The sequence below is a fragment of the Eriocheir sinensis genome, chromosome 18 (genome assembly GCF_024679095.1).
Source record: "Eriocheir sinensis breed Jianghai 21 chromosome 18, ASM2467909v1, whole genome shotgun sequence".
Taxonomy (NCBI): Eukaryota; Metazoa; Arthropoda; class Malacostraca; order Decapoda; family Varunidae; genus Eriocheir; species Eriocheir sinensis.
In genome coordinates, this window is record NC_066526.1 from 7562169 (window position 1) to 7586735 (window position 24567).

Consider the following 24567-nt stretch of genomic DNA (forward strand, 5'->3'; position numbering starts at 1 on the left):
TGTCAGTCCTGTCTCAAACCAGTGTACAGGCACAAATTTTCTTCATGCTTCTGTGATAGGAATTGAGGCAGACTACATTAAGATTTTATTTAAATGATTCATCTCAGTTATGAAATTATAACAGAACGAAATTTTGCCCTCCCAGTTTCATTTCATGTACTGTAAAATTATGTTAGAATGGAGAAAACTTGACATTTTTACCACCTATTTTTGTCCTTACATCAAAGTGATATAAAGCTGAGTGAAATCAGGCTTCCTATGATACTTGTAAACTTGTAGGTTGGTGTTCTTAATTATGTAAATCTTGTCAATCAGAATAGACAGACCAGTCCTCAGACAGCTGAAAAGATCCACCACCATACTTTCAGGCTCAATGTTCACCTTGCACTCTCTTGACCCAGGTGGTGATGGAGCAGATACATGAGCTGAAGACTCGCACTGGGGAGATGGAGCGAGCCAGGAGGACAGTGGAGGGGGAACTTCACCAGTTATCTCTTCAGGTTCACCAAGCATCCTCCAGACTCCTGCAGCTCAGGGACAAGTAAGAAAATATATTAACTTATTACTGCTGTCACAGCAAAGATTCTGTTTTCACTTTGGAATCAAGAAAAAGTAGGGGAGCTTCACTATGCAGCAAGGTTTCATTTGATAGTCCACCCCAAACTAATAAGTATTGCTGCAAAATAGTGATGACAAGGCTGATATCAATACCTTGCACTGCTTAGTAAATAGCCACTCTGTAAACTATATCTATTTTTCTCTCTTATCCTTTTCTCTAATATCTGCTGCCTTTACTTTCCCTTATCAAAACAGAAGTGTTTATTTAGGAAGCAATGTGTGGTCTTAGTCTTGTCATTACTATTCTTCAGGAACAGGTTGTTATCTGTTTATTTAAGGTGGGGTTCTATTAATTTATAAATAGTTATCAAGTAATTGGCAATAGGTTACTTTTCTTACTACAAGACTACCATAATCACAAGACATGAACTGCTCAACTCAGTGAATAGCCTCGCCCTGTATTCTTAACACAAGGTTGAAATGGAGCATCCATTTTGTACTTTTAGTTGTGGGCATCCAAGTAACAAGTAATGTTGTTTTGATGCATGGTGGGTGCTCATGTTGGATATTAACAATTATGGCTGTCTCAAAATTCCTCATTCAAAAGTCTTTGACTTGTATAAAACAAAATATATACCACTGAGAGTGTTCTTATTTATTGTTTGAAGCTTGCAATGAAAGTTTGAGTCTCTCTGGGAGAAAAGTGAACATCATCTATCACTTTTCTTTCTTTAAAAAGTTGCAACTTATTGCTTTTACAATGATCCAACAGTCAATGGTTTATTCAGTCAAACTGAAAAGCCAATTGTTGATGTACTGCAGAATGGCATATCCATGGGAAATCATCATCACCATTAGCAGTATAGTGTCCACACTCCTCCCTCTCTACCTGTTTCTTCTCATCATCAAGTATGAGTGTACATAGCCAGAGACACGTGGCCTCGGGCAGTAAGAAAGTTTTTTATGCCTTAAAGCCATTCTTACCATTCTTTTTACCCACCAGCTCTAGGGAAACAAACTGAGACCCCATTCTACCAGTTCATAATAATTCCTACTTTAGAGAGCACCATAACAAATATGAAAGTCCAACAAACATATTGACTTATAAATTACACCATTTCCTCACCTGTATTGGGTTTGCCCAGTAGCCATTATAACAAATAAAATGCATCCTCACCTCAACAAGGTAGCACTGACATTGCTCCAAGTATGATGCATTCTCAACAACATAAAACTCCTTTAACATGGTCTGCAATACTGTTATTATTATCTCATGAATCAGGTACAACAAGATAAAGTGCAGTCTGGACTCCACTGAGGGTGAAGAGGTATCGACCACGGGTGTCTTCCTGAAAGTGAGTAACCTCTGTTCTTGTGACTTTGTGATGTTAGGTAATATGTATGTTTTGAACTGTGTGTTTTGGGACAGAAATAACTATTTTTAGGAGGGGTCTTAGAGTATATTTGACAGGATGTAGAATTCCACCAGTATTTTCTTGCCAGCTGCTCTTCTGAACTTGCTAATTGCATCTTTCTACCTCTCCAACATTTTGATTGAATGAAATTTTCTGCTCAAGCTCATGCGAGGGTTAACCAATATCTTCACTCTTTCTTTCCTTTCATGATAAACTCTGAATATTGAGACCAGTATTGAGAATCTTTTTGCATCTATTATATCCTTTTTTTTAGGAGTGTGTTACATTTCATTGTAATTCTGTTTTGTTGTTGACCTGACTCTTTTGCTATAAAAAGAATATTCCCTTGGTGTTGAGGTGGAGAGTGAACGAGCAGGACTTCAAGAGGCAGGTGACCTACTGGACCGGGAGGTGAGGCAGGCAGAGGAAGAAGTGGAGGCATTGCAGAAAATGGTACAGTTGATGACCATTGAGGGACAGCAGTATCGCTCACAGCTACATTTGATCTTCCACCACAGTAAGTTTATTTATGAGTTTTTAATAATACTCTGTACATTAAGATGTGTAGATATTGTAGATACAGTCAAACCTCGGTTTATGAGTGTTTTGATTTACGAGCAAAAAAATCCTACAAAACATGCCTTGGTTGGCGAGCGGTGACTTGGTATTTGAGCATCCTATTTTTTCCTTTTTTTTATTTTTTTATTTGTTATCACCCCTTGGGTAGGGGCACAGGCTATATGGAGGCTGTCAGGGTCAAGCCCGTACGTCCCTTCGAGGAGGGAACACAAACCCTTGCCGGGTGACGGCTTATGAAGGGGAGGGAAGGATGCTGATAGAACGACTCTATCGGCTTACGTCAGCCTAGCTGACTAAGTCAGTGTTTCGATGAGGACTGGTGTGTCTCTTTGTGCAAGTCGAAGGCATGAGTGTGGGTTCCTTTTGTTCACTGCAAGACGAAAGTGCTCAAAGTAAAAAACAATGGGAATTGTAGTCGCCATTGCGACTGGAGCAGGATTAATCACACAAGACCTTGTCGGCACACGACACAGCATAACAGATAATTGATACAGACACATCGAGTATACCAAATTTGTCACCTTATCCTAACAGATCATTAACAATGCACTCTTAAACTCACGACATTGAGGGTCTAATGACAGCCTTTGCAGCTCTTCTCTTGACCCTAGGGCCAACCATGAGGCCCTCCTTATCTATGCCTTGGCCTTCATAGGCGTGACATACCGGAATATAGTTTCAGTTATTGCTGCCACCTTGATCTAAAAAAAATAAGGAACGCAACATCCCATTCTCCATTACAATGAATCCATATTTTAAGGAACGGATGGCAACTCTAAAATTTCTCTGGTCTGCCATGACTGACAGCCGCTGCCCGCTGCTGGTGAAAGCAAGAGGAAGGGGGAGAGTTGTTATGACGCGTAATTTACACGTATTTCAGGACGACCCTTGACAAACATAATTTTATGGACTGGTTTTGTGGTTCACCGAAAAATGCGCTCACTACAATTTTAAAATACTGAATTTTATCTGCTTAACCATTCAGACAGGCAAATACGGAACAAAGGGCGTTCCGTATTTTAAGGAAAGGATGGCAAGTTTGCAACCCTAAGGCGTCATCTGGCGATATATGTCCTTCTAGAACGACCCATTCTTGAGACTGTTTTTCACCTCCCTCCCGTAATCCGCCAGAGCGCTCTATCTTGTCCATATGATTGGATTAACCAACACTATTTCTCATTTTGTCACTCATCAAGGACAACACGCGTTAATTTAGTCACAGTTACGGGATCTACAGTTCATTAGGAGTATTTCAGTAGCTACTTAGCGTCATTGCATGCGACGGAGTTTCTTAAAATGTCCATTTTCTCTACAAAATATTGACAAATGGCATCGTTTCACTTTCTTGTTTCTAATGATGACGATAATGTTTTCATACCGGGAAGTTCTTACTTATCCTACAGTGATGCTTTAAAATGGTCTGTGGTGCAACAGTAACACAACAGTAAACTCGTGAACTCTATATCCACCCCCACCTGGCAGGGTTACCCATATGAAGGTTAGGAAATGGTCACTGCCATAGTCCTATGGAGGTGTGGCCAGCAAGACAGTGGTTGTACCCAGCCCCGCCACGGCTTGCGCAGGACCCCCGATTCTTGTCAAGAATTGGGGGTGAATTCTTTAAAATCTGACGCGCCAGAACAAGAAACGCAAGAATTTTGCAAGATTTGGGGTTAATTCTTGCTCGGTCTAGGGTAATTCTTGACCGCCAGATGACACCTTTAGTCTCAGTCCACATTGTAAACTCGTACAAATAGCATCCGTGCGCTCGTGTCAGCACTACAGTGCGGTTTCAGAACTACAGTGTGAGTCCTTTGTGCTTTTACAATGTCCCACAGAAAGATGGTTAAAAGGGATGGTGCTGCAAAGAAGAAAACAGGAATGGTGGTTACTATGCTTTCAACAGGAAAGGGGGGCGAGCCTTGGCAGCTTGTATGCCCTCCTGAACGTGACTGACTCCCGTTCACCCTCCATCTTGGACGATACATCAGGTTAGCTTCACGTTGGTGGTTGAACGTAGTCCTGGTGCCTCGAGAATAGGGAAACTACTGCTGCTAAATCCTGGGGCGAAGCCTACACCTCGAGCATAGTTAGCGGTTGCGGGAGTCTCCGTAACAACCGTAACACATTGATTTGTGTTTCATATTATTTATCATTGCTATTTGTTAGTAGAATTACTTTAATTTGGTAAAAAAATAACATGTAAAGTGAATTTTATATTAATATTTTTTTGAGATATGGGACGCATTAATGGGATTTACATTAAATTCAATGGAGAAATTTGTTTTGGTTTACGAGTGCTTTGGTGTGCGAGCAAGATTCTGGAACGAATTAAACTTGTAAACCGAGGTTTAACTGTACTTGTCTAAAAGTTGAGATTTTCCAATTATTCTTCAGGCTAAGATTAGGGATTGATGCTTCTTTTCTACGGGGTTTCTACTACTACAGCACCTAAAACAGAAGTTGACATGTGGACTAGCAAAATCTGGTAGCAAAACAGACCGAAAGAAATAAAATTCCATATTTTTGTTCTGTTTTAAAATGCCAGCAGGCAGACTGGAGAGAATGTTAAACTTAACTTCTGCATGTTTCCAGACTGAAAACTTAGATTGTAAACATGATCAGACAACTATAAGAGCATTTCGTAATCATAATAAATTTTCAGGTGATGAGCAGAAAGAAAAGATGGAGCTGGAGGAGCGTCTCACGGCCCTGCAGGAAGAAACTCTGGTGTGGGAAGCTGTGTTGGAGGAGGAGGAATCGACACTTCAGGTCAGGGTTGCCATTCAGTCAGTGCTGTTTCTTTCTACATTACTACACTGAGCACTTTGGGCCCAGTGCTGACTAGAGGGCTCCTCCTGCCCCATTTGGCTTATTGAAGGTTTCCATTGGAGCTTGAAATGGGGGACTAAGTTATGAAAGGGGTCCCTCAGCAGGGATGGCAAGGATTCATATTTGGTAATTGTATTCAAATACATTCGAATACCATATTTGGGTGTATTTATATTTGTATCCAATCAAAGTATTCTCATTTGTATTTGAATACAAGGGAGAAGTATTCATATTCTGTGAATAATCTGATGAATAGTTCAAAATTTATTGTCAGAAATTACAGCTGTTGTTCCTAACAACTCTAGCTTCCTGGGTGGACGTGTAATTGTCATGTACTATAGTACAGGTTTGCAGGCTGTGGCAGCGTGGTGTCTGGAGTCTTGACTTGGTTGCTACGTGCCAGTGTGGACGGTGACTGTGTAGTTCAGCTTGATGCAGGCTTATTGTAGGTTTTTTTCTCTACTATTCTACTGCCCACGGGATGTATATGTACAGTGGTGCAGTGTCTCCTTGAGATAACCATGAATTCACTGTTAAACATCAAAACACCGCAAAATAGAAGTGTGGTCTACAACATGGAGCCGCTAAACACTGGGGTTATCGTGATATCTTTTGTTGTGCTTCTTTCGTAACTGGTCACTGGGAATTTTGGGAAAATTTAGAGTAATACTTCTGCTGTATTTAACCCCTTGACTATGGCCGGGCGAAAACGGCGCCCCGCCCCGTATATGGGCTGGCCGCGCATGCCATATTTCAAACGTCGCTTCTGGTCATAACAAGTTTTCATCCATAATCTCAACATAATCATCATGTATTATATGTAAAAACATGCAAATTTAAATGATGCACATAAAGAAACAAATTATTTGATAATTTTGAGATGTAAGCATAAATACACAGAGTAATTTGCGAGAGATTAGCCTCTCTATCTCTCTCTCTCTCTCTCTCTCTCTCTCTCTCTCTCACACACACACACACACACACACACACACACACACACCCTGGAGGGGGGAGGTTGAAGGAAAGAAGGAAGGAATGAAGAATGAAAGAGAACAGATCGAGACAGCGGGATGGATGAAAGGGAGACAGGGAGGGGACGCCGCGTCCTTGAGCCGAGGGGGTGGTGAGATAAGCACTCACTCCCCAGCCACTTGGCATCTCAAAGGAAGAGGAACTCCACTACTCCACACATACACATATATCATTTCTTTCTCATTATTTTTGTTATTTTCTGTTAGAATTGATTGTTACTGTCAAGTACAAATGCCCGCAAGACACACTTATGTTATTACACTATAATAACATTGAAAGTTAAATAAGACACCGTATCACATACTGAGTCTCTAGGTAGAGCCAAAACAGAATACGGAATCACTCAGCAACAACTAAAACAAAATGTAATTACGACGCCGATGTTGGCGTCGCCATATATTGCACTGGGCGCTTCATGACGCCAATGTCGGCGTCGCCATATATTGCACTGGGCGCTTCATGACGCCAATGTCGGCGTCGCCATATATTGCACTGGGCGCTTCATGACGCCAATGTCGGCGTCGCCATATATTGCACTGGGCGCTTCATGACGCCAATGTCGGCGTCGCCATATATTGCACTGGGCGCTTCATGATGCCGATGTCGGCGTCGCCATATATTGCACTGGGCGCTTCATGACGCCGACGTCGGCGTCGCCATATATTGCACTGGGCGCTTCATGATGCCGATGTCGGCGTCGCCATATATTACCAACGGCGCCGCCATATATTGCACTGGCGCTTCATGACGCCAATGTCGTCGCTATATATTGCACTGGCGCTCGCCATATATTGCACTGGCGCTTGACGCCATATATTGCACTGGCATATATTCACTGGGCCATATATTGCACTGACGTCGGCGTTGCCATATTGCACTGGCCATATATTGCACTGGGCGCCGGTATCGGCGTCGCCATATATTGCACTGGGCGCTTGTCGCCATATATTGCACTGGCGCTTCATGATGCGGCGTCGCCATATATTGCACTGGCGCCGCCATATATTGCACTGGCGCTGTCGCCATATTGCACTGGCGCTTATGACACCGGCGTCGGCGTCGCCATATATTGCACTGGCGCTTCGCCATATATTGCACTGGCGCCATATATTGCACTGGGCGCTGTCGGCGTCGCCATATATTGCACTGGGCGCTTCATGACGCCGACGTCGGCGTCGCCATATATTGCACTGGGCGCTTCATGACGCCGACGTCGGCGTCGCCATATATTGCACTGGGCGCTTCATGACACCGATGTCGGTGTCGCCGGGCAGAAAGGGTTAAGGTGTGATATCCCAGTCATAAGTCATTGTTCACGAGCTCATTTTACTGTTGCATAACTTTAGGACAGTGCTATACCCAGTTATGTCAGGAAGGTATTTTTCAATGAAAAGTGTTCATATTGTATTCATGAATACTTTCAAGAAATATTTGTATTTGTATTCGAATGAAAACCATTTCAGTGTATTGAAATCCACATTCATATTCATTGGAATTTGAAGTACATATTCGCATTCAAAAACACAACTCTAGTATCCACTCCATCCCTGGTCCCCAGATACAGTGCTGCCTAGGGTTCCTGAAAGTCTTGAAATGGCACTGCATTTAGTATTATGATAACCAAACTGAGCAAAACTGGTATTGCAGAAATAGTTTGTTGTGAATCAGCCCAGTTTGGTATTGGATCTCTATTGGTTGGTCAGTTTCATTGATTTGTTAGCCAAGAGAGTCTGAAAATAAACAAAATATAGTGAATTTTCAAGTATGAGTATATAATATTGGTGATGAATAAACATTTATAATGCCAATGAAAACTGAATGTGGATGAGGACTGGTAATAAGTCTTTGCTCAGCTCTGGCAACTTTGCTTCAGGTCCTCCCCTCCACGCTGCTGTGGTGTGCCCTGCTCATCACTTCACCTTTTAATTGTTGCATCTCAGGGCTCCCTCAAGTATCTTATATACTTGTGTAAAAGTCAAAATTAAAACAAATACATTTGAGGCCACCGTTAGTGTAAAGGTTGTGCCAGGGGCGACCTATGCTGAGGGTGGAAGCCAAACAACTGGTAAGGGACACCAGGTTTAATCACAAATAAGGGCGGTGCTCCTAGGGAGGACAGCGACGACGGCGGGAGACAGCCGGAGCAGGACTGCAAGGTGATGTTGATCTCCGATCCCTTCAGGTAGATGGAGGCAGACGTCGGGTACGGTTCCAACACACCTCACAGGACGATGACACAGTTCATCCGCTTCCGGCTTGAAAGTCAGGTGGAAGATGCCCTCTCAGTCTTGCAGGAGACGCAGGTAACGGACGACGGCGTAACAGGTCCACTGCTGTCCGCTCCCCGAAGTGCCCAGCCGGTCGGTTCACCGGCGGAATCGTCCCTCCAGACAGGAGACGATAAGGGGCTGCCAACCCTGCTCAGCCCAAGGCAGGAGTGTGGAGTTGAGAGTGGGTCAGTCCAATCTGCCTTGGTGATGAGCAGGAGAATCCTTTCACCTTTGTTGAAACCTTGGAGTAGTGAGGTGGTGAACGAAGCCTCGGAGCGTTTCAGCAGCTTCGCTTCCACATCCACGTTCGTTGAAGCTGGGAGGAGCGTGGTGGTGAACGAAGCTACGGAGCCAGTCGGCAGCTTCAATTCCTCCCGAAACAATGATGAGGTTGATCCAAACCTTGGTCCTGACACACCTCCCCCAACAAGTATCTATCAAAGATAGATACAAAATAGCATAAAAGAGAATAAAGTGCAACCAAAACAATAGAGCTGAACCAGAAAAGTGCAAATCCAATAGCAATTATTTACATGACCCCACGTTATCCTTCCTCGCCACATGTACTAAGCGGTAGTGGTAGCTCTGAAGGCTGAGAGACCACTGGAGTAGGCTGCTGTTTGACTTTGACTTGGCAAGGAATATTAGGGGCTTGTGATCGACTTCCAGGATGAATTCCTTACCCCGTAAGTAGTAATCAAACCTTTGTACCCCGAATATGATGGCAAGGCACTCACGCTCGATCGTGGAATACTTCTTCTCACGATCAAGTAACTTCCGACTGGCGTAGGAGACCGGGTAGGGGACGTCTTCGTGATACTGAAGTAACACTGCTCCTAGTCCCGTACCAGAGGCGTCAGTGCGGAGTACGAAGGTGAGGCTGGCATCAGGTAACTTCAGCACCGGCGGAGATAGTAGGGCCGTTTTCAGGGTGTTGAAGTGATTTTGTAGCGGGTCCGACCAAATCAAGGGTTCTTGGCTTCCTTTCCGCAAAAGGTCCGACAATGGGCCTGTGTGAGAAGAGGCTTGAGGGATGAACATACGGTAAAAGGAAATCATACCTAAGAATGAACGCAGGTCCTTCTTGGTGCGGGGCAAAGCAATGTCTTGAAGTGCTTGGATCCGGTCGTTAAGGGGCCGTAGTGTCTCCCCGTCCACCAAGAAGCCTAGGTATTGAATAGACTTGAAACCAAACTTGCACTTTGAAGGTCGAGCTGTCAGTCCGTATTCCCTCAGGCGTTGTAGAACTGCACGAAGAGCACCGATATGATCTGCCCAAGTAAGGGAATAGACGAAAACATTGTCAAAGTAAAAACTGACACTTGTTAGTCCCGCAAGGACGATACGCATAAGCCGTATGTAGGTTGCGCAAGCGGTTACTAGACCGAAAGGAAGTCTGGTGAATTCCATCAATCCCCGATGACTTGGAAAGGCGGTAAGGGGCCTGCTTTGTAGGGAAACTGGTACCTGGTAGTATGCCTTTGTAAGGTCCAGCTCGGAAAAGTATCTTGCCCCGGAAAACTTGTGCAGGTCTTCCTCGATTGTACCGATGGGCTCGGCGTCGAACACAGTGATGGAGTTCAGGGAGCGATAATCCACGGCCATCCTATATGTGTCGTCTGGTTTCCGCACCATCACCACGGGAGAGCAGTGCGGAGAAGAGGACGGTTGGATAATGCCCTGGTCTAGGAGGCGGTCGACTTCTTCCTTGAAGTCAGGCTGTAGGTGAATAGGTATGGGGTACAGCTTTGTTTTAAGACGCTCGGTTGTAATAAGCTTGATGTCATGTTCTAAGGCAGATGTACACCCGGGAGTCTCTGAGAACACGTCCTCATACATCTTTGATAAGGAAGATAAGTCATTTTGCTGTTTTAATGATAAGTCAGGACTCACAGTGGTTGAAGTTGGTGGTGAACTTTCATCTGTTCGGCCATCTGGAGTGATAGGGAAATGCTTTACTCCATCAGCCTCAGCGTCTTCCTCCAAGATACACATATCCGCCCGGGTGCTACCAAGGATTTTTTTTTTCGCCGCCGTGGCTTAAAACTACCCCACATGCTGTCAGAAAACCACATACCAACCCGGACTCTAGATTCTAGGATTAAAGATGAGCCGCCGGAATAAAGAGCTGAGCCAATGCATGATGGGCGCCACTAAAAAACGACCTGCGCCAGAACAGGCTGGGCCGACCATCAGGACCCACACGAAAAAAAAGGCTACCGGCGCTATAGGCCGCGACGTAAAAAAAAAAAAAAAAAAAAAAAAAAAATGTACGACACTTAGGTCATCTGATACCAACTCTTCCAAAGGGGAGGTTTCGTCAAGAATGTCAGCTTTCTGGACGTGAGCTCTTCTATGGTAACGCTTAAGCAAGTTCGCGTGATATAACTTTTGCTTACCTCCATCCTCAACAAGGTAGTTGACCTTGTTACGTCGCTCCAATACCTTAAAGGGGCCAGACCAGGCCATGAGTAGCTTGCTGCTGCTGCTGTCAGGCAGTAATACCAAAACTTCGTCTCCTGGCTGAAAGGTGCGGTCCTGCGATTTCAGGTCAAAATAAGTCTTGTACCTGGCGGCACTAATATCAGCGTTCTGGGAGGCGAGTTGGGCACAGTCAGCCAGCTTATCCTTAAGCTCAATCACATACTGGAAGGAGGACCGGTTGTCGTCAGAGAGGTGCTTGTCCGCCCACAGGTCCTTCAACACCGACATGGGGCGCCTCACGGCCCGACCGTAGAGTAACTCAAAGGACGAGAACCCTGTCCTGTCACTAGGGAGCTCGCGGAGGGCAAACATAGTGGGCACTAGGTAGCGATGCCACTCCCGGGGCTTGTCGGCACACAACTTATGGAGGGAGCTCTTCAACGTCGCGTGGAGCCTCTCGATTCTACCATTGCCTGCAGGATGAATAGGTGTTGTAAACAGAGGCTTTACTCCAAGTAGCCTATGCAACTCACCCATCAGATGCGAGGTGAACTGTGTTCCACGATCGGAGAGTACTTCCTTGGGAATGCCAACTCTAGAGAATATAACCAACAAAGCTTCAGCTACTGAAATTGAGTCTATGTTCTTCAACGGCAATGCTTCCGGAAACCCAGTGGCCATGTCAATAAGGGTGAGGATATACTTGTGGCCTTCGGAAGACGGTGGTGATATAGCCCCTACGATGTCAATGGCTACTCTTGAGAAGGGCTCACTGAGGATGGGCATTGGTTTAAGGGGGACAGGCCTTACCTTCCCTTTTGCTGACATCCGCTGACAACGATCACACGACCTGCAGTAATTCTTGATGTCCGGGCCCATTCCTGGCCAGAAGAAATGATCTCTAACCTTCTCCGTCTTCCGGTGTGAGAAATGGCCCGCCAAAGGAGCCTCATGAGCGACAGTGAGGACAGTGTCCCTGCAATGAGATGGGATGACGAGGGAGTGCTTTCCAATCTTGTCCTTAACTTTGGAAGCACAGCAAGTTTTGTAGAGTAACCCATCGATGTATTCGAAAGTGGACTCTGAGCCGTCCCGTGAGAGAATCTTAGTCTTGGAGGCTGCATCTCTGCGAACAGATTCTAGAGAGGGGCAAGAAGATTGTAAATCGGCGAACTGTTGAGAAGACAGAGTGTGAGATGGCAACTTTGGTAGCACTAAAGGATGTATCCTCTTGACCTTGGCTGCTCGTGTTTCCACGTCTGGGTCAGGCGATACGTCTGGGCAATGCTTCTCCTTTCTCACGTCAGAGTCACCAGGGTCTCTGACTCTGGGAGCGTTTCCAACCAATATGGAGCAGAATTTTATAGAGGCCCGCAGGGCATCTGTCCATCCCTCGAAATAAGGGCACCGAATATAACAGCTAACAAGGGGAAAGGTATTAATCCTACCAAGGTAATCTGCTACTTTTACCCTTTTGCAGTTGGAAAAGTCATAATCGGGAAGAGTTTGTTCTGAAACAATTATGCAAGAGCAGCCGGTGTCTCGGATGATAGTTGAAACTCTGGCTCCGTTAACAGAACCAGAGGTGCAGAACTTTCTAGGAGCAGAGTCACTGAAGCAGAAACCCACCTTCTCATCAGGAGAGGAAGGCGGCCTTGATCTACCAAACTTGAAAGTGGCAGGGTTTTTGGGACAACGAGGACGTGTGCCCCGCCTCTCCACAGTTGTTACACTTGACTGCAGGGAGTTTCTGCTTGTCCTGGTCCATGGAAGCTTCATCCAGTGACACACACGTTCCCTTTTTCAGGAACATACGGGCTTTCGGGAAAAGAAGAGGTAAATTGGTATGGAGATTGTTGAAGTTTTTTCCCGACCCTTATCCTGCACGTCTGAATGGTCCCCGTGGACGACTAGAGCTTGAGCTAGCCTCGGTCTCAGCCGAGCTTAGCAAGCTCAATTCTTTGCAGCTCGGCTTCCTTGCTTTCCTTCTCGCTTTGCTGCCTTTCTTCCTTTTCTGCTTCCTCCCGCTAGTGTCCAAGACACGGCTTCCTTCTTTAAAGTTCTCGTAGAGGCGTCCGCCATCCACTAGCACGAGCAAAAACAGCCGTAAACAACGAACAAATGTTTTGTGGAGAGAGAGAGGAACTAGTCGCACCTAGCTTACGATCCAACACGCAGTCAGCACACACCAGGTCTCACAGGTCAGCAAAAGTAAAAAGGTCACCACAGGGGCGACAGGGCAGAGGGGCTGAGGTGTGAAGCAAAACAAAGACAACAGAGGACATCATAAATAAAAATAGGTGCTCTAGTTAGGGAGGACAGCGATGGCGGATGGAGACAGCGAACAGGACTACCAGGTGATGTTGATCTCGATCCCTTCAGGCCCTCTCGGTCTTGCAGGAGATGCAGGACGGTGTAAGTAACAGGTCTGCTGTCCCCCTCCAAGTGCCCAGCTGGTGCTGGTCCGGCACAGATCGTCCCCTCCAGACAGGAGACGATAAGGACTGCCAACCCTAGGAGTGGAGGTCCAATCTGCAGTCCACGAGCAGGAGGTGACAGAGTCACGCCGTTCGAAGCCGTGTGGCAGCGTGGGCGGTGAGAAAGCCTCGCGCATGTCAAACAGCTTCACATCCCCGTTCTCCACGAAGCCGAGGGAGGGTGGTGGGTGAATGAAGTGGAGCTAGTCAGCAGCTTCAATTCCTCCCGAAGCAATGATGAGGTTGATCCAAACCTTGGTCCTGACAGTTAGTGTGTTAACTTTTACATGCATGTTACTTTTCTTGAGGGTTACTGCTGCTGCTACCTTTGCTGCTGAAACTACTGCTACTGCTACTACTGCTACTGCTGCTACTTCTACTGCTACTGCTGCTACTATACTAATTCATGTGGGGTTAAGATACCAAGGGGGTGACCATAAGCCCACACAAAAAGGGATGGTCATGTACTACATAGTGACACACAACAAGTGAGGTACCAGCTCAGTCAGTATGCAAGGGAACCTGTGGGGGTGAGGTCGAGACGGTGTGTGTTTCAACTCTTTAAGTAACATTAACATTGTATCAAGATAACACTAACAAGCTTGGTGCCTAGGAGCTGGATTTCAACATACCTGTGGGGGTGAGGTCGAGACGGTGTGTGAGGGAGACTCTCTCACACAGTCGGCTTCTCACCTCTTCCCACTGCCCGCGGCTAGCCAGAGGCTAGTGAACGCATTTATTGGTGGTTTAGTTAACATCCAATTGGCCGGTTCCGCCAGTTCAGAAAGAGTTTTGAAGCAAGGTTCTCTCGCTCAATACAGGTGAAAAATTCTGCTCGTCAATCCTCCATGAAAAAACTAACTAATGATCATTCGGCACCTTCAACCGAGGCGTAGTCGCGCCACCAGCTCCACATCTGGTTCGTCTGTCTGTCTTGCGGTTCGTAACCACCTAATTCACAAGCAACACATCAGTTATTACAGGTTATCGATTTCTCAGTTTTCCCTGCATTACACTACTACTACTACTACTACTACTACTACTGCTGCTGGTATTGCTGCTGCTTGCTACTTATACTGCTACTGCTGCTGCTACTACTGCCTCTACAACCACTATAGTCCATTTCATTCCGTCTGTCCCCTCGCGAACGTAGATGTGGCACCTGCTCATTGTTAGTTCTTGATTGCGTGAAGACCAACTTTATATTTTCAGTGATATATTTGAATGTTTGTGTATACAAAAAACCCTCAAGTCTTTTTACATGAACCGCAAATGTGCCAATTTGCATTGATAATCTACCATATAAGCACACAAAAGGACAATTTATATATCAGATAGTATAGTCTGATCATACTGGAATGATTCATAGCCAATCAGATACCCATATTTCATCTCATTCAGGTACATAAAGTGACATCCGACTATGCAAGTGTCTATACATAAGGTTTGATGTGTTGCATGTACACAGCATGGGTAGCCTAATATTTGAAATAGCCTAGCATCGCATTCAACAGTTATCATTTACTATTTCATGTTATTTTGATTATTAATCGTTATTTACATGTAGTAAATTATTAACCCTTTCATTGCTAAATGCTCGCAGTGAGCGTTCGGCGTATTTGCTGGTGGTGCTAAATGCTCGCTGCGAGCTCCACCCGCACTCAAATCTCCCACGTATGAAAGTGTTCCAACACTAATTCTCACAACACAGGATTGCCAATTGAGTGGGTTCTTCACTAAATTTGGTGGAAAATCATATCAGCCCAGCGCGGCAAATCTACGGATGAGTAACTGGTGGATGACCCCCCATTGGGCTGCCCGACTGTGCCTGAAGGGATACGTAGTCACGTCCGCACCGGGCACAAGGAAAGGGTTAAGTTACCCTTATTTGCACTTGCAGAGCCAGATGTCTTTTGATATACCTGAAATGAGCTATCAATCAATGAATTTGAAAAACCATAGATTGATCGAGCACGATGTGACTATGTTATTTGATACAAGCCTGTCTTTTCATGTGCTTGTGTGTTATATTATCATTGCAAACGACCGAGTTGTTTTTTTATAGTACATAAACATTCAAATATATTATTGAAAAATAAGCTTGAATGTCTATCACAACAGTTGATTTTCACGTATGCACGAACTAGAAATGCGCAGGTGCCACATCTATCAAAATTCCCACTTTGTTGGTGGACAGATGAAATGAAACAGACTATAGTACTACTACTACTTTTCAAAAGGGTAAAATCTTTTTATCATAGGAACCTATTGGAGGGTCGAGTTAGATACAAAACTGACATTTATGAAATGATATACAGTTGGTTTCCATGGAAGAGTCTTCTCTCTTCCATGCATATGATGATTTTATATTCCAATCTGATTTTCAACATTTTTTCCTCTAATACATCTCCTCATGTAAATCTGTCACCTAAGAAAGCTTTTTATTAGAATGATGGAAACTATTAATGATTTTAATTATAAAGTCAGATCTCCCAGTTCACTGTTGTAGTCCTGTAGTGCCAATCCCTGTGCAGCTTACCAATGGCTAGATGCCACACTTTCCCAGAATCTCGGGGCAATGGGTTTTACCTACCACAGGCTCAAGGGTCAAAGAGACAGGATGAGCAGTAATTCAAGCTTAATTTATGCCACCAACTTATTACTTGAGTAAGCAGGAAAGGAAACAGCATTTGGAGATGAGAGGTGAATGTTGGGAAAGACCTCTTTCATTTTATGTAGGAGACTAATGGTGGGGTGGCAACTGTGATTATTGTGAAGATGCACTGGACATGCACTTATGTGGACAGTCATCCAACACTATCTTGATTGTTGTTTCTTGAGCTGTCAGGCAGTATCAGTAAATCACTTACCTCCTTCAGTTCAGGATCCTATCTTGTAAAAATACAGATACATAAGATGTTGGCAATGTTGACTAATATATTTTACCTTTTTTTGACAACAAGGGGACACAAAACAAATTACGAGAGATAGAACTACAGGTGAGAGCTGTAGAAGAGTTGCTGCGGGAGAAAAACACTCACCTAAGAGCAGTGCAGCAAGAGACTGAGAACCTGACGACCAAGAGTGCGCATGCCACACAGGCAGCCAACACCCTGCTGTGGAGGGCCAGAGTAAAGTCTTCCATTTTGGTAAGAATTCTCGATGTAAAACATTGCTCTCCAAAAAAGTCATGGACAAAAGTTCTGGGTTGCCCTCAGCCCCAGCATGACTGGAACACACTAAAATACACAAGGACAAAAGGAGATTCTAAGAGGACAGTTGGCCTACACATGGCAGCTCCTGTGAGTGGGTTTTCACCAACTTCCCTTCCTACCCATAAATCTATTTGATCTCCAATAACAACTTTAAATTATATTTGCATCAAGTACATTAGTGCTTAATTGTTCCACTCTTCCACTACCCTATTTGTGAAACAGTTTTAACCTGCCATATATCCTTCCTAAATATGACTTTATCCACCATAATTCCTTATCCTAACATTTTTTCAGAATAAGTAATTTATCTAAATTGTCCTTATTTATCACTTTAACCCATTAAAAAGTGGCATATATTTATGCAGGTTGCCTAATCCATGCAAAGCTAGAAATCAAAGATTTTTAAAGTAAAAGGAGCCACACATTATGTGCCTTGTATTGACCACTTTTTCCAACTATGTTGATATCCAGGAGGGAGATGGTAAATACAGGCTGTGGAGAAGAGACAAGAGATAAAATGGGAGGATTGATGGCAGTGCATAAATGTAGATAATGTTTAACTGGAAGAAGGTTTGATAGAGGCAATAAACATACAACTAGCAACCAGGATGAGAGGCAAGAAAGGCAGCACAGTGGTGTATTGTTCTCCAAAGATAAGGGGATAGAATGAGGCTAAATACCAGGAGAGGGATGCTGTCAGACATGGCTAGATACTTACAGAAAGAGGTTGAGGAAATTAGCAGCATAATATTGGTGGGTGACATTTACTGTGAAGTGGTAGACTGGGAGGAGTGGGATGTTAAATATAGCAATGAATAATTCATAATGTAATGTTTTGCCTTTGCCCAGCCTCCTTTGATGTAGAAAAGTCATGAAGTAAATCATATATAACCCTGCTAACAAGATAAGGACACCCTTCAGAGTGACATAGAGCTTCGGCTTGGCCAGGAACGTCTAAGAAGTGTCCACTCCCTCCTTGGTGAAGCTGTGTCCTCCCACCCAGAGGCAAACCAGGCCACAGTCATTTACTGCCAACACGCCAACATTCCGCCCCCTGACATACACAGCTTGATGAGGAGGGAATCATATGGCTCAAGGTATGATATCCAGGCAAGGCATCAAGAGAGAAATCAAAAGGTCATTTAGTATTTCTCCCCTTAGAATGGGCTATAGCTACCGTATTTTTTTTCTTCTTTTTTTTTACATTTCTGCCTAAAGCGCCGGTAGGCTTGCTTCAGGGGCCTGGTGGTCGGCCCAAGCCCATTATGGCGCAGGCAATTTTTAATAGTGGCACCAGTTATGCTTGGTTCATGCTGCCCCCTGGAACTCATTCTTGATTCACTGGACGGTTTCTTCTAGAGTCCAGGTTGATGGGCGGTCTTCTGGACAGCATGTGGTTAGTCTTAGGCCACTTGGTGGTGACTGAAAAATCCCAGGTGGTAGCGTGGGGATTCGAATAGACGTTGTCCATGGCATGATGAATGTGGAGCCCAGCACGCTAACCACTCAGCCACCGCCACAGCCACTGCTGTATATACTAGTGAATATTTGGATGTTATATGAAAGATATGAAAGAGGGACTTAGGTACAAGGTTGAAAGTGGGGAGAATGGAGCAGTCCATAGTGGCAGGCCTATTACACATGATGCAGTGTTACTGGAAAAAAAATAAGATACTGGAGAGGATTATGGATGAATTTGACAAGGCATGGAAGAGGAGAAAGTTGAAAATATATGTAGACAAGAATAAGTTAATGGTATTTGAAAGGGCAAGAGAGGAGACCACTGATTCTCCAAAGCCATACAGAGTTAATAGAGAAGATGGAGGAAGTGATGGAAAATAAGTACTGAGAGAAGATTCTATTTAAGTATATTGGAGTATGGAGGGAGAAGTAAGGGAGAGGACAGTGCAGGGCATACATGTGATAGGTGCACTGAAAGGATGAAGTGTGAACTTGAGGGTAAAGAAGAGTATCAGAAATAGCATTATCTTCCTAATTCTCTAATGTGTTAGGTAATTATTGAAAATCACTACGCGCCTCCAAAATACGATATTACGCCTCCATATTATAGTTAAGGGACGAAATACATGTCCCTTAACCATAATATGAAGGCGGAAAAACTTAAAAGTAAAGAAAAAGTGGTAAAGGTAGTGAAAAGGCATATTATACATACGCGTGCTTTGTTTTGGTGGCGGCCATTGGGAGTTGAGCAGTGTTGCCAACGATCCGGTTAGCGATGGTACGCTAGGTTAGCCATTAGCCCACGCATGTGAGACCAGGTCCACCATGCGTGGTTATTTTTTGGGGGGGACCACACACCTTTACCCAAAGGGTTTTGTGAAGGTTTGGGCCGGGTATAGTATTAGGTAAAGGTGCGTGCTCTAAAAAAAAAAAAAAAAAAAAAAAAAAAAAAAAAAAAAAAAACGCGTGGTGGACCTGGTCTCACATGCGTGGGCTAACGGCTAACTAAGTGTACCATTGCTAACCGGATCGTTGGCAACACTGCTCAACTCCTAATGGCCGCCACCAAAACAAAGCGCGCGTATGTATAATATGCCTTTTCACTACCTTTACCACTTTTTCTTTACTTTTAAATTTTTCTGCCTTCATATTATGGTTAAGGGACATGTATTTCGTCCCTTAACTATAATATGGAGGCGTAATATCGTATTTTGGATAAAAAAAAAAAATATATATATATATATATATATATATATATATATATATATATATATATATATATATATATATATATATTTTTTTACAACAAAGGAAGCAGCTCAAGGGCACAAAAAAAGGAAACAATAATAAAAAAAAAGCCCACTTCTCGCTGCTCCTAAAAAAGAATCAAAAGAGGTGGCCGAAAGAGAGGTCAATTTCGGGAGGAGAGGTGTCCTGATACCCTTCTCTTGAAAAAATTCAAGTCGTAGGCAGGAGGAAATACAGATGAAGGAAGATTGTTCCAGAGTTTACCAACGTGAGGGATGAAAGAGTGAAGATGCTGGTTAACTCTTGCATAAGGGGTTTGGACAGTATAGGGATGAGCATGAGTAGAAAGTCGTGTGCAGCGGGGCCGCGGGAGGGGGGGGAGGCATGCAGTTAGCAAGTTCAGAAGAGCAGTCAGCGTGGAAATATTGATGGAAAATAGAAAGAGAGGCAACATCGCGACGGAATTTAAGAGGTTGAAGACTATCAGTAGTAGGAGGAGAGCTGATGAGACGAAGAGCCTTAGACTCCACTCTGTCCAGAAGAGCTGTGTGAGTGGAGCGCCCCCACACGTGAGATGCATACTCCATACGAGGGCGTCGGCTCACAACCGAGAGAGCCCGGGTTCAATTCCCAGGCGGAGTGGAAAAATTTGGGCGACTTTTCCGATACTCTACACCCCTGTCCACCCAGCAGTGAATGGGTACCAGGTATTAATCGGGGGTTGTGTCCCGTCTCCTGGGATCTGTTCCCTTCTCCTATAATTCCTTCCCCCTCCTGTCTCTCTCCGGCATATGACCTTAGATGTTGCGCCAACTAAACGAAACTTTCCAACTTTTTCCATACGAGGGCGGACAAGGCCCCTGTATATGGATAGCAGCTGCGCGGGGGAGAAGAACTGGTGGAGACGATACAGAACGCCCAACCTCGAGGAAGCTGATTTAGCGAGAGGAGATGTGGAGTTTCCAGTTGAGATTTTGAGTAAAGGATAGACTGAGGATGTTTAGTGTTGAAGATGGTGATAGCTGAGTGTTGTCGAAGAATAGGGGATAGGTGTTTGGAAGATTGTGTCGAGTTGATAGGTGGAGAAATTGAGTTTTTGAGGCATTGAAGGACACAAGGTTCCTCCTGCCCCAATCGGAAATGATAGCAAGGTCTGAGGTTAAGCGTTCTGCAGCCTCCAGTCTGGAGTCGTGTACTTCTTGTTGAGAGGGTCTACTATTGAAAGAAGTTGAATAATGCAGAGTGGAGTCGTCGGCGTATGAGTGGACAGGACAGTTTGTTATGGAAAGAAGATCATTGATGCATAACAGGAAGAGAGTGGGTGATAGAACAGAGCCCTGTGGAACACCACTGTTGATAGGTTTAGGGGAAGAACAGTGACCGTCTACCACCGCAGAGACAGAACGGCCGGAAAGGAAACTGGAGATAAAGGAACAGAGAGAGGGATAGAATCCGAAAGAGGACAGTTTAGAAAGCAAAGACTTGTGCCAGACTCTATCGAAGGCTTTCAATATGTCTAGCGCAACAGAGAAAGTTTCACCGAAACGGCTAAGAGAGGATGACCAAGAGTCAGTTAAGAGAGCAAGAAGATCGCCAGTAGAACGCCCCTTGCGGACCCCATACTGTTGATCAGATAGAAGGTTAGAAGTGGAAAGGTACTTTTGAATCTTCCAGTTAAGGATTGATTCAAAAGCTTTAGATGGACAGGAAAGTAAAGCTATAGGGCGGTAGTTTGAGGGATTGGAACGGTCACCCTTCTTAGGCACAGGCTGTACAAAGCCATACTTCCAGCAGGAAGGAAAGGTAGATGTTGATAGGCAGAGATGAAAGAGTTTGACCAGGCAGGGTGTCAGCACAGAAGCACAGTTTTTAAGGACAATAGGAGGCACTCCATCAGGTCCATAAGCCTTCTGAGAGTTGAGGCCAGAGAGGGCATAGAAAACATCATTTGGAAGAATCTTAATAACAGGCATAAAGGAGTCAGAGGGGGGATGAGTAGGAGGAATATGCCTAGAATCGTTCAAGGTGGAGTTCTTACAGAAAGTTTGAGTGAAGAGTTCAGCCTTAGAGACAGATGAAACGGCAGTGCTGCCGTCAGGGTTAAGGAGAGGAGGGAAAGAGGAAGAAGTGAAATTGGAGGAGATATTTTTGGCTAGATGCCAGAAGTCATGGGAAGAATTAGAAGAAGCAAGGTGTTGACATTTTCTATTGATAAAAGAAGTTTTGGTAAGTCGGAGAATAGATTTGGCATGATTCTGGGCTGAAATGTAAAGGTCATAGTTAGCGGGAGTTCGAAGGCTCTGGAACCTTTTGTGAGCTGCCTCTCTATCTTTGATAGCACGAGAACAAGCATGATATATATATATATATATATATATATATATATATATATATATATATATATATATATATATATATATATATATATATATATATACAGTACCCTCTCGAGTTTCACGCTATCCGAGTTTCGCGATCCTTGAGTTTAGCGTTTAGTCCTAAATTCTTACCATCACGACTTTTGCGCATTACCGCCATGAGTTTTGCATTGCTTTGACATGTTCGGGTCAAGTCTACCTACCGTCGGCGTCATGCGTGCTACCTTTAAAGGTGGTGTCCAACCATATTGGGGCTATGGGCAACCGCGGTCGGCTGTATGCCCACCCGGGAGCGAGTTGTTGGTTGTCCTTATGAATGGAAAACGGTTGTGAGTACGAGCGTGGGTACGTGGGTACCGAACGGCTGTATGTAAACAAACAGACGACGGCAGTGGCTGAGGAGTGAGGAGCAGTGGAAGATGGCCCACCATGAGACTCGTAAAATGGACTGGCAGAGCTGCTTTGCTTACTATTTGATTAACAAGATAAGAGAACACTCCGTGCTGTGGAACCACAGTCCAAAACCCTTTTTCTCCAGTCTATGAAAATTGTTGATCTCCTGGTGTTGTTTTCCTTTTCTTTTTCTTCTTCTTTTGAACTGTAATGCATGGCAGCGACGGTGAATAGTAATAGTGAAAAATTGCAAAAGGGCATAGAAAATCAAAATCAGGGAAAGAAAAGGACAGAAAAACACCTAAGTTCAGGGTGAAGTGTATAAGTGTGCATTGTTAAGTAACTTACCAGAGCTGGGCACGTTACTGGATTTGGGGTAGTCCGTTACCGCTCCTCGGACGCAGGTAGTCTGCACCTGTACTTCCGTGCCTAAAACTTTTTTGCTCGGTCCGCTACCGGACTTCCGCACCTCCGCTACTGTACCCAAAACTATTAAAGCACGCCTGAAAAAACTAGTCCGCACCTCAAAAATGAAACAAAATAGTACAAGGCAATAATACATCAGAGCTTCATATATATATATATATATATATATATATATATATATATATATATATATATATATATATATATATATATATATATATATATATATATATATATATATATATATATAAAAACTGTCTTCAGTCTTCACAGTTCACAAATGACAATTCAGTTTAAATAAAAAATTCACATTAGAGTCTTCAAGTCCTCCTCCTCCTCCTCCTCCTCCTCCTCCTCCTCCTTCTCCTCCTCCTTGTGCTGCTGCTGCACCTCCTTGTAGCCCAGGAGGTGCATGTTGCCCCGCACAAACACCAGCTGCTCAAAGTTTATGTTGCTGAGATTCTGAAATGAAAAAGAAACTTGACACAGTGATCAGCTGGTAGCACATAGCCCGCCAAAACGCGCGAAAGTAATGTCGCAGACTGTTTGTTGTCTTAGTTTTTTTTATCTTTGAAAATCTCAGGTGCGGAAGTCTGGACCCAAAATTTCGCCTGTCCGCACCTGTTACTTCCGCACCTTTGAAAACTTTCCGCACTTCCGGGCTTCTGCACCTCATTTGGCGGTCCGCAGGTGCGGAGGAGCGGAGGTCCGGACTGAGGTGCAGAAGTGCCCAGGTACGTAAGTAACTATGGGCCGCTTTCACAGTCACTTTATTTGTTTTGATCGTTACCAATGGCGGCGATTGCTGCTTAGTATTTCATGTGAAACTAGCCGATGGGGTAGTGGCAGCTGCAGACACAGCGAGAGATGTTGAGAGTGTGTGGTAAGTGCGGGGCTTGGCTAATCCCATAGCCGCCACTACCCGATCGCCCAGTTTCACGTGGAAATACTATAGCGGCGACTGCCGCCATTGGTAATGATCAAAATAAACAAAATGACTGTGAAAGCGGCCGTAAGTGCATGTTGTGAAGTATAAAAGTGTGGAGAAGGAGGACCTAAGAAGCGATACAAAGCGTTACAGGTCAAAAGAAGACGAAGAAGGTCCACTACACTGGCCGGTGTTGTGAGAAATATCTCCCCGATGAAATTAGTCATTCTGCTGTCCACCATGCATGCATGCTGTGGGAATACACAGCATTAAAAGTATTAATTTGCCTGGTTTTGTTCTAGTCTGTCCGCTTGTGATCTTTGTGAGCGGTGAGGGAAATATGGAAACAGCAAGCAAGTTGAACCTCTCTGCGAGCTATTTTGCGGCAGCGGTTTACATTCAATAGGCATTGAAAAGTCATTCATGATATTAGTGATTTCATGATTTTTAACAGAAAGAGTTAGCAGATTATTTCATAACACACAGAAAACTACCAGAAAAATATAGGTTTGTCCAACTGTCCCACGGGTGACCGCGAGCGACCGCTTTAGCAGACGACACCACGTGGATCGCAAGCGTGTATTCATAACTGCCAACCAGTTGTAAGGCAGCCGCCTTCAACTGGGGCTTAAAAACGATTTGTTCTCACTTCCCCTTTTCTGCCTATTAACAAGGTACGTATTTTGAGATAACAAGGGAGTAAAGTCGAAAAAATTGTGATAACAAGGGAGTAAAGTTGGAAAAAGTAATTATTTTCCACGGGTCGGAACCAATAAGCGCTTTTACGTGGATTTCATTACCTCGAGTTTCGCGATCCTCGAGTTTAGCGCCATACCTTCGGAATTAAGCAAGCGCGAAACTCGAGAGGGTACTGTATATATATATATATATATATATATATATATATATATATATATATATATATATATAT

The 24567-nt window shown here is 44.2% G+C and overlaps 1 protein-coding gene across 2 annotated transcripts in view; it reads left to right on the forward strand.

The window, feature by feature from the left end:
- The window catches only part of LOC127000274 (golgin subfamily A member 6-like protein 1), a 90548-nt gene that overhangs the window by 44001 nt on the left and 21980 nt on the right, over window positions 1–24567 (forward strand). For both annotated transcript variants that reach the window (XM_050863739.1, XM_050863738.1), the window contains exons 11-16: window positions 402–541; window positions 1841–1913; window positions 2331–2490; window positions 5218–5324; window positions 16551–16736; window positions 17724–17899. In XM_050863739.1, the coding sequence (XP_050719696.1) occupies window positions 402–541; window positions 1841–1913; window positions 2331–2490; window positions 5218–5324; window positions 16551–16736; window positions 17724–17899 (842 nt within the window). The remainder of the gene's footprint in view (window positions 1–401; window positions 542–1840; window positions 1914–2330; window positions 2491–5217; window positions 5325–16550; window positions 16737–17723; window positions 17900–24567) is intronic.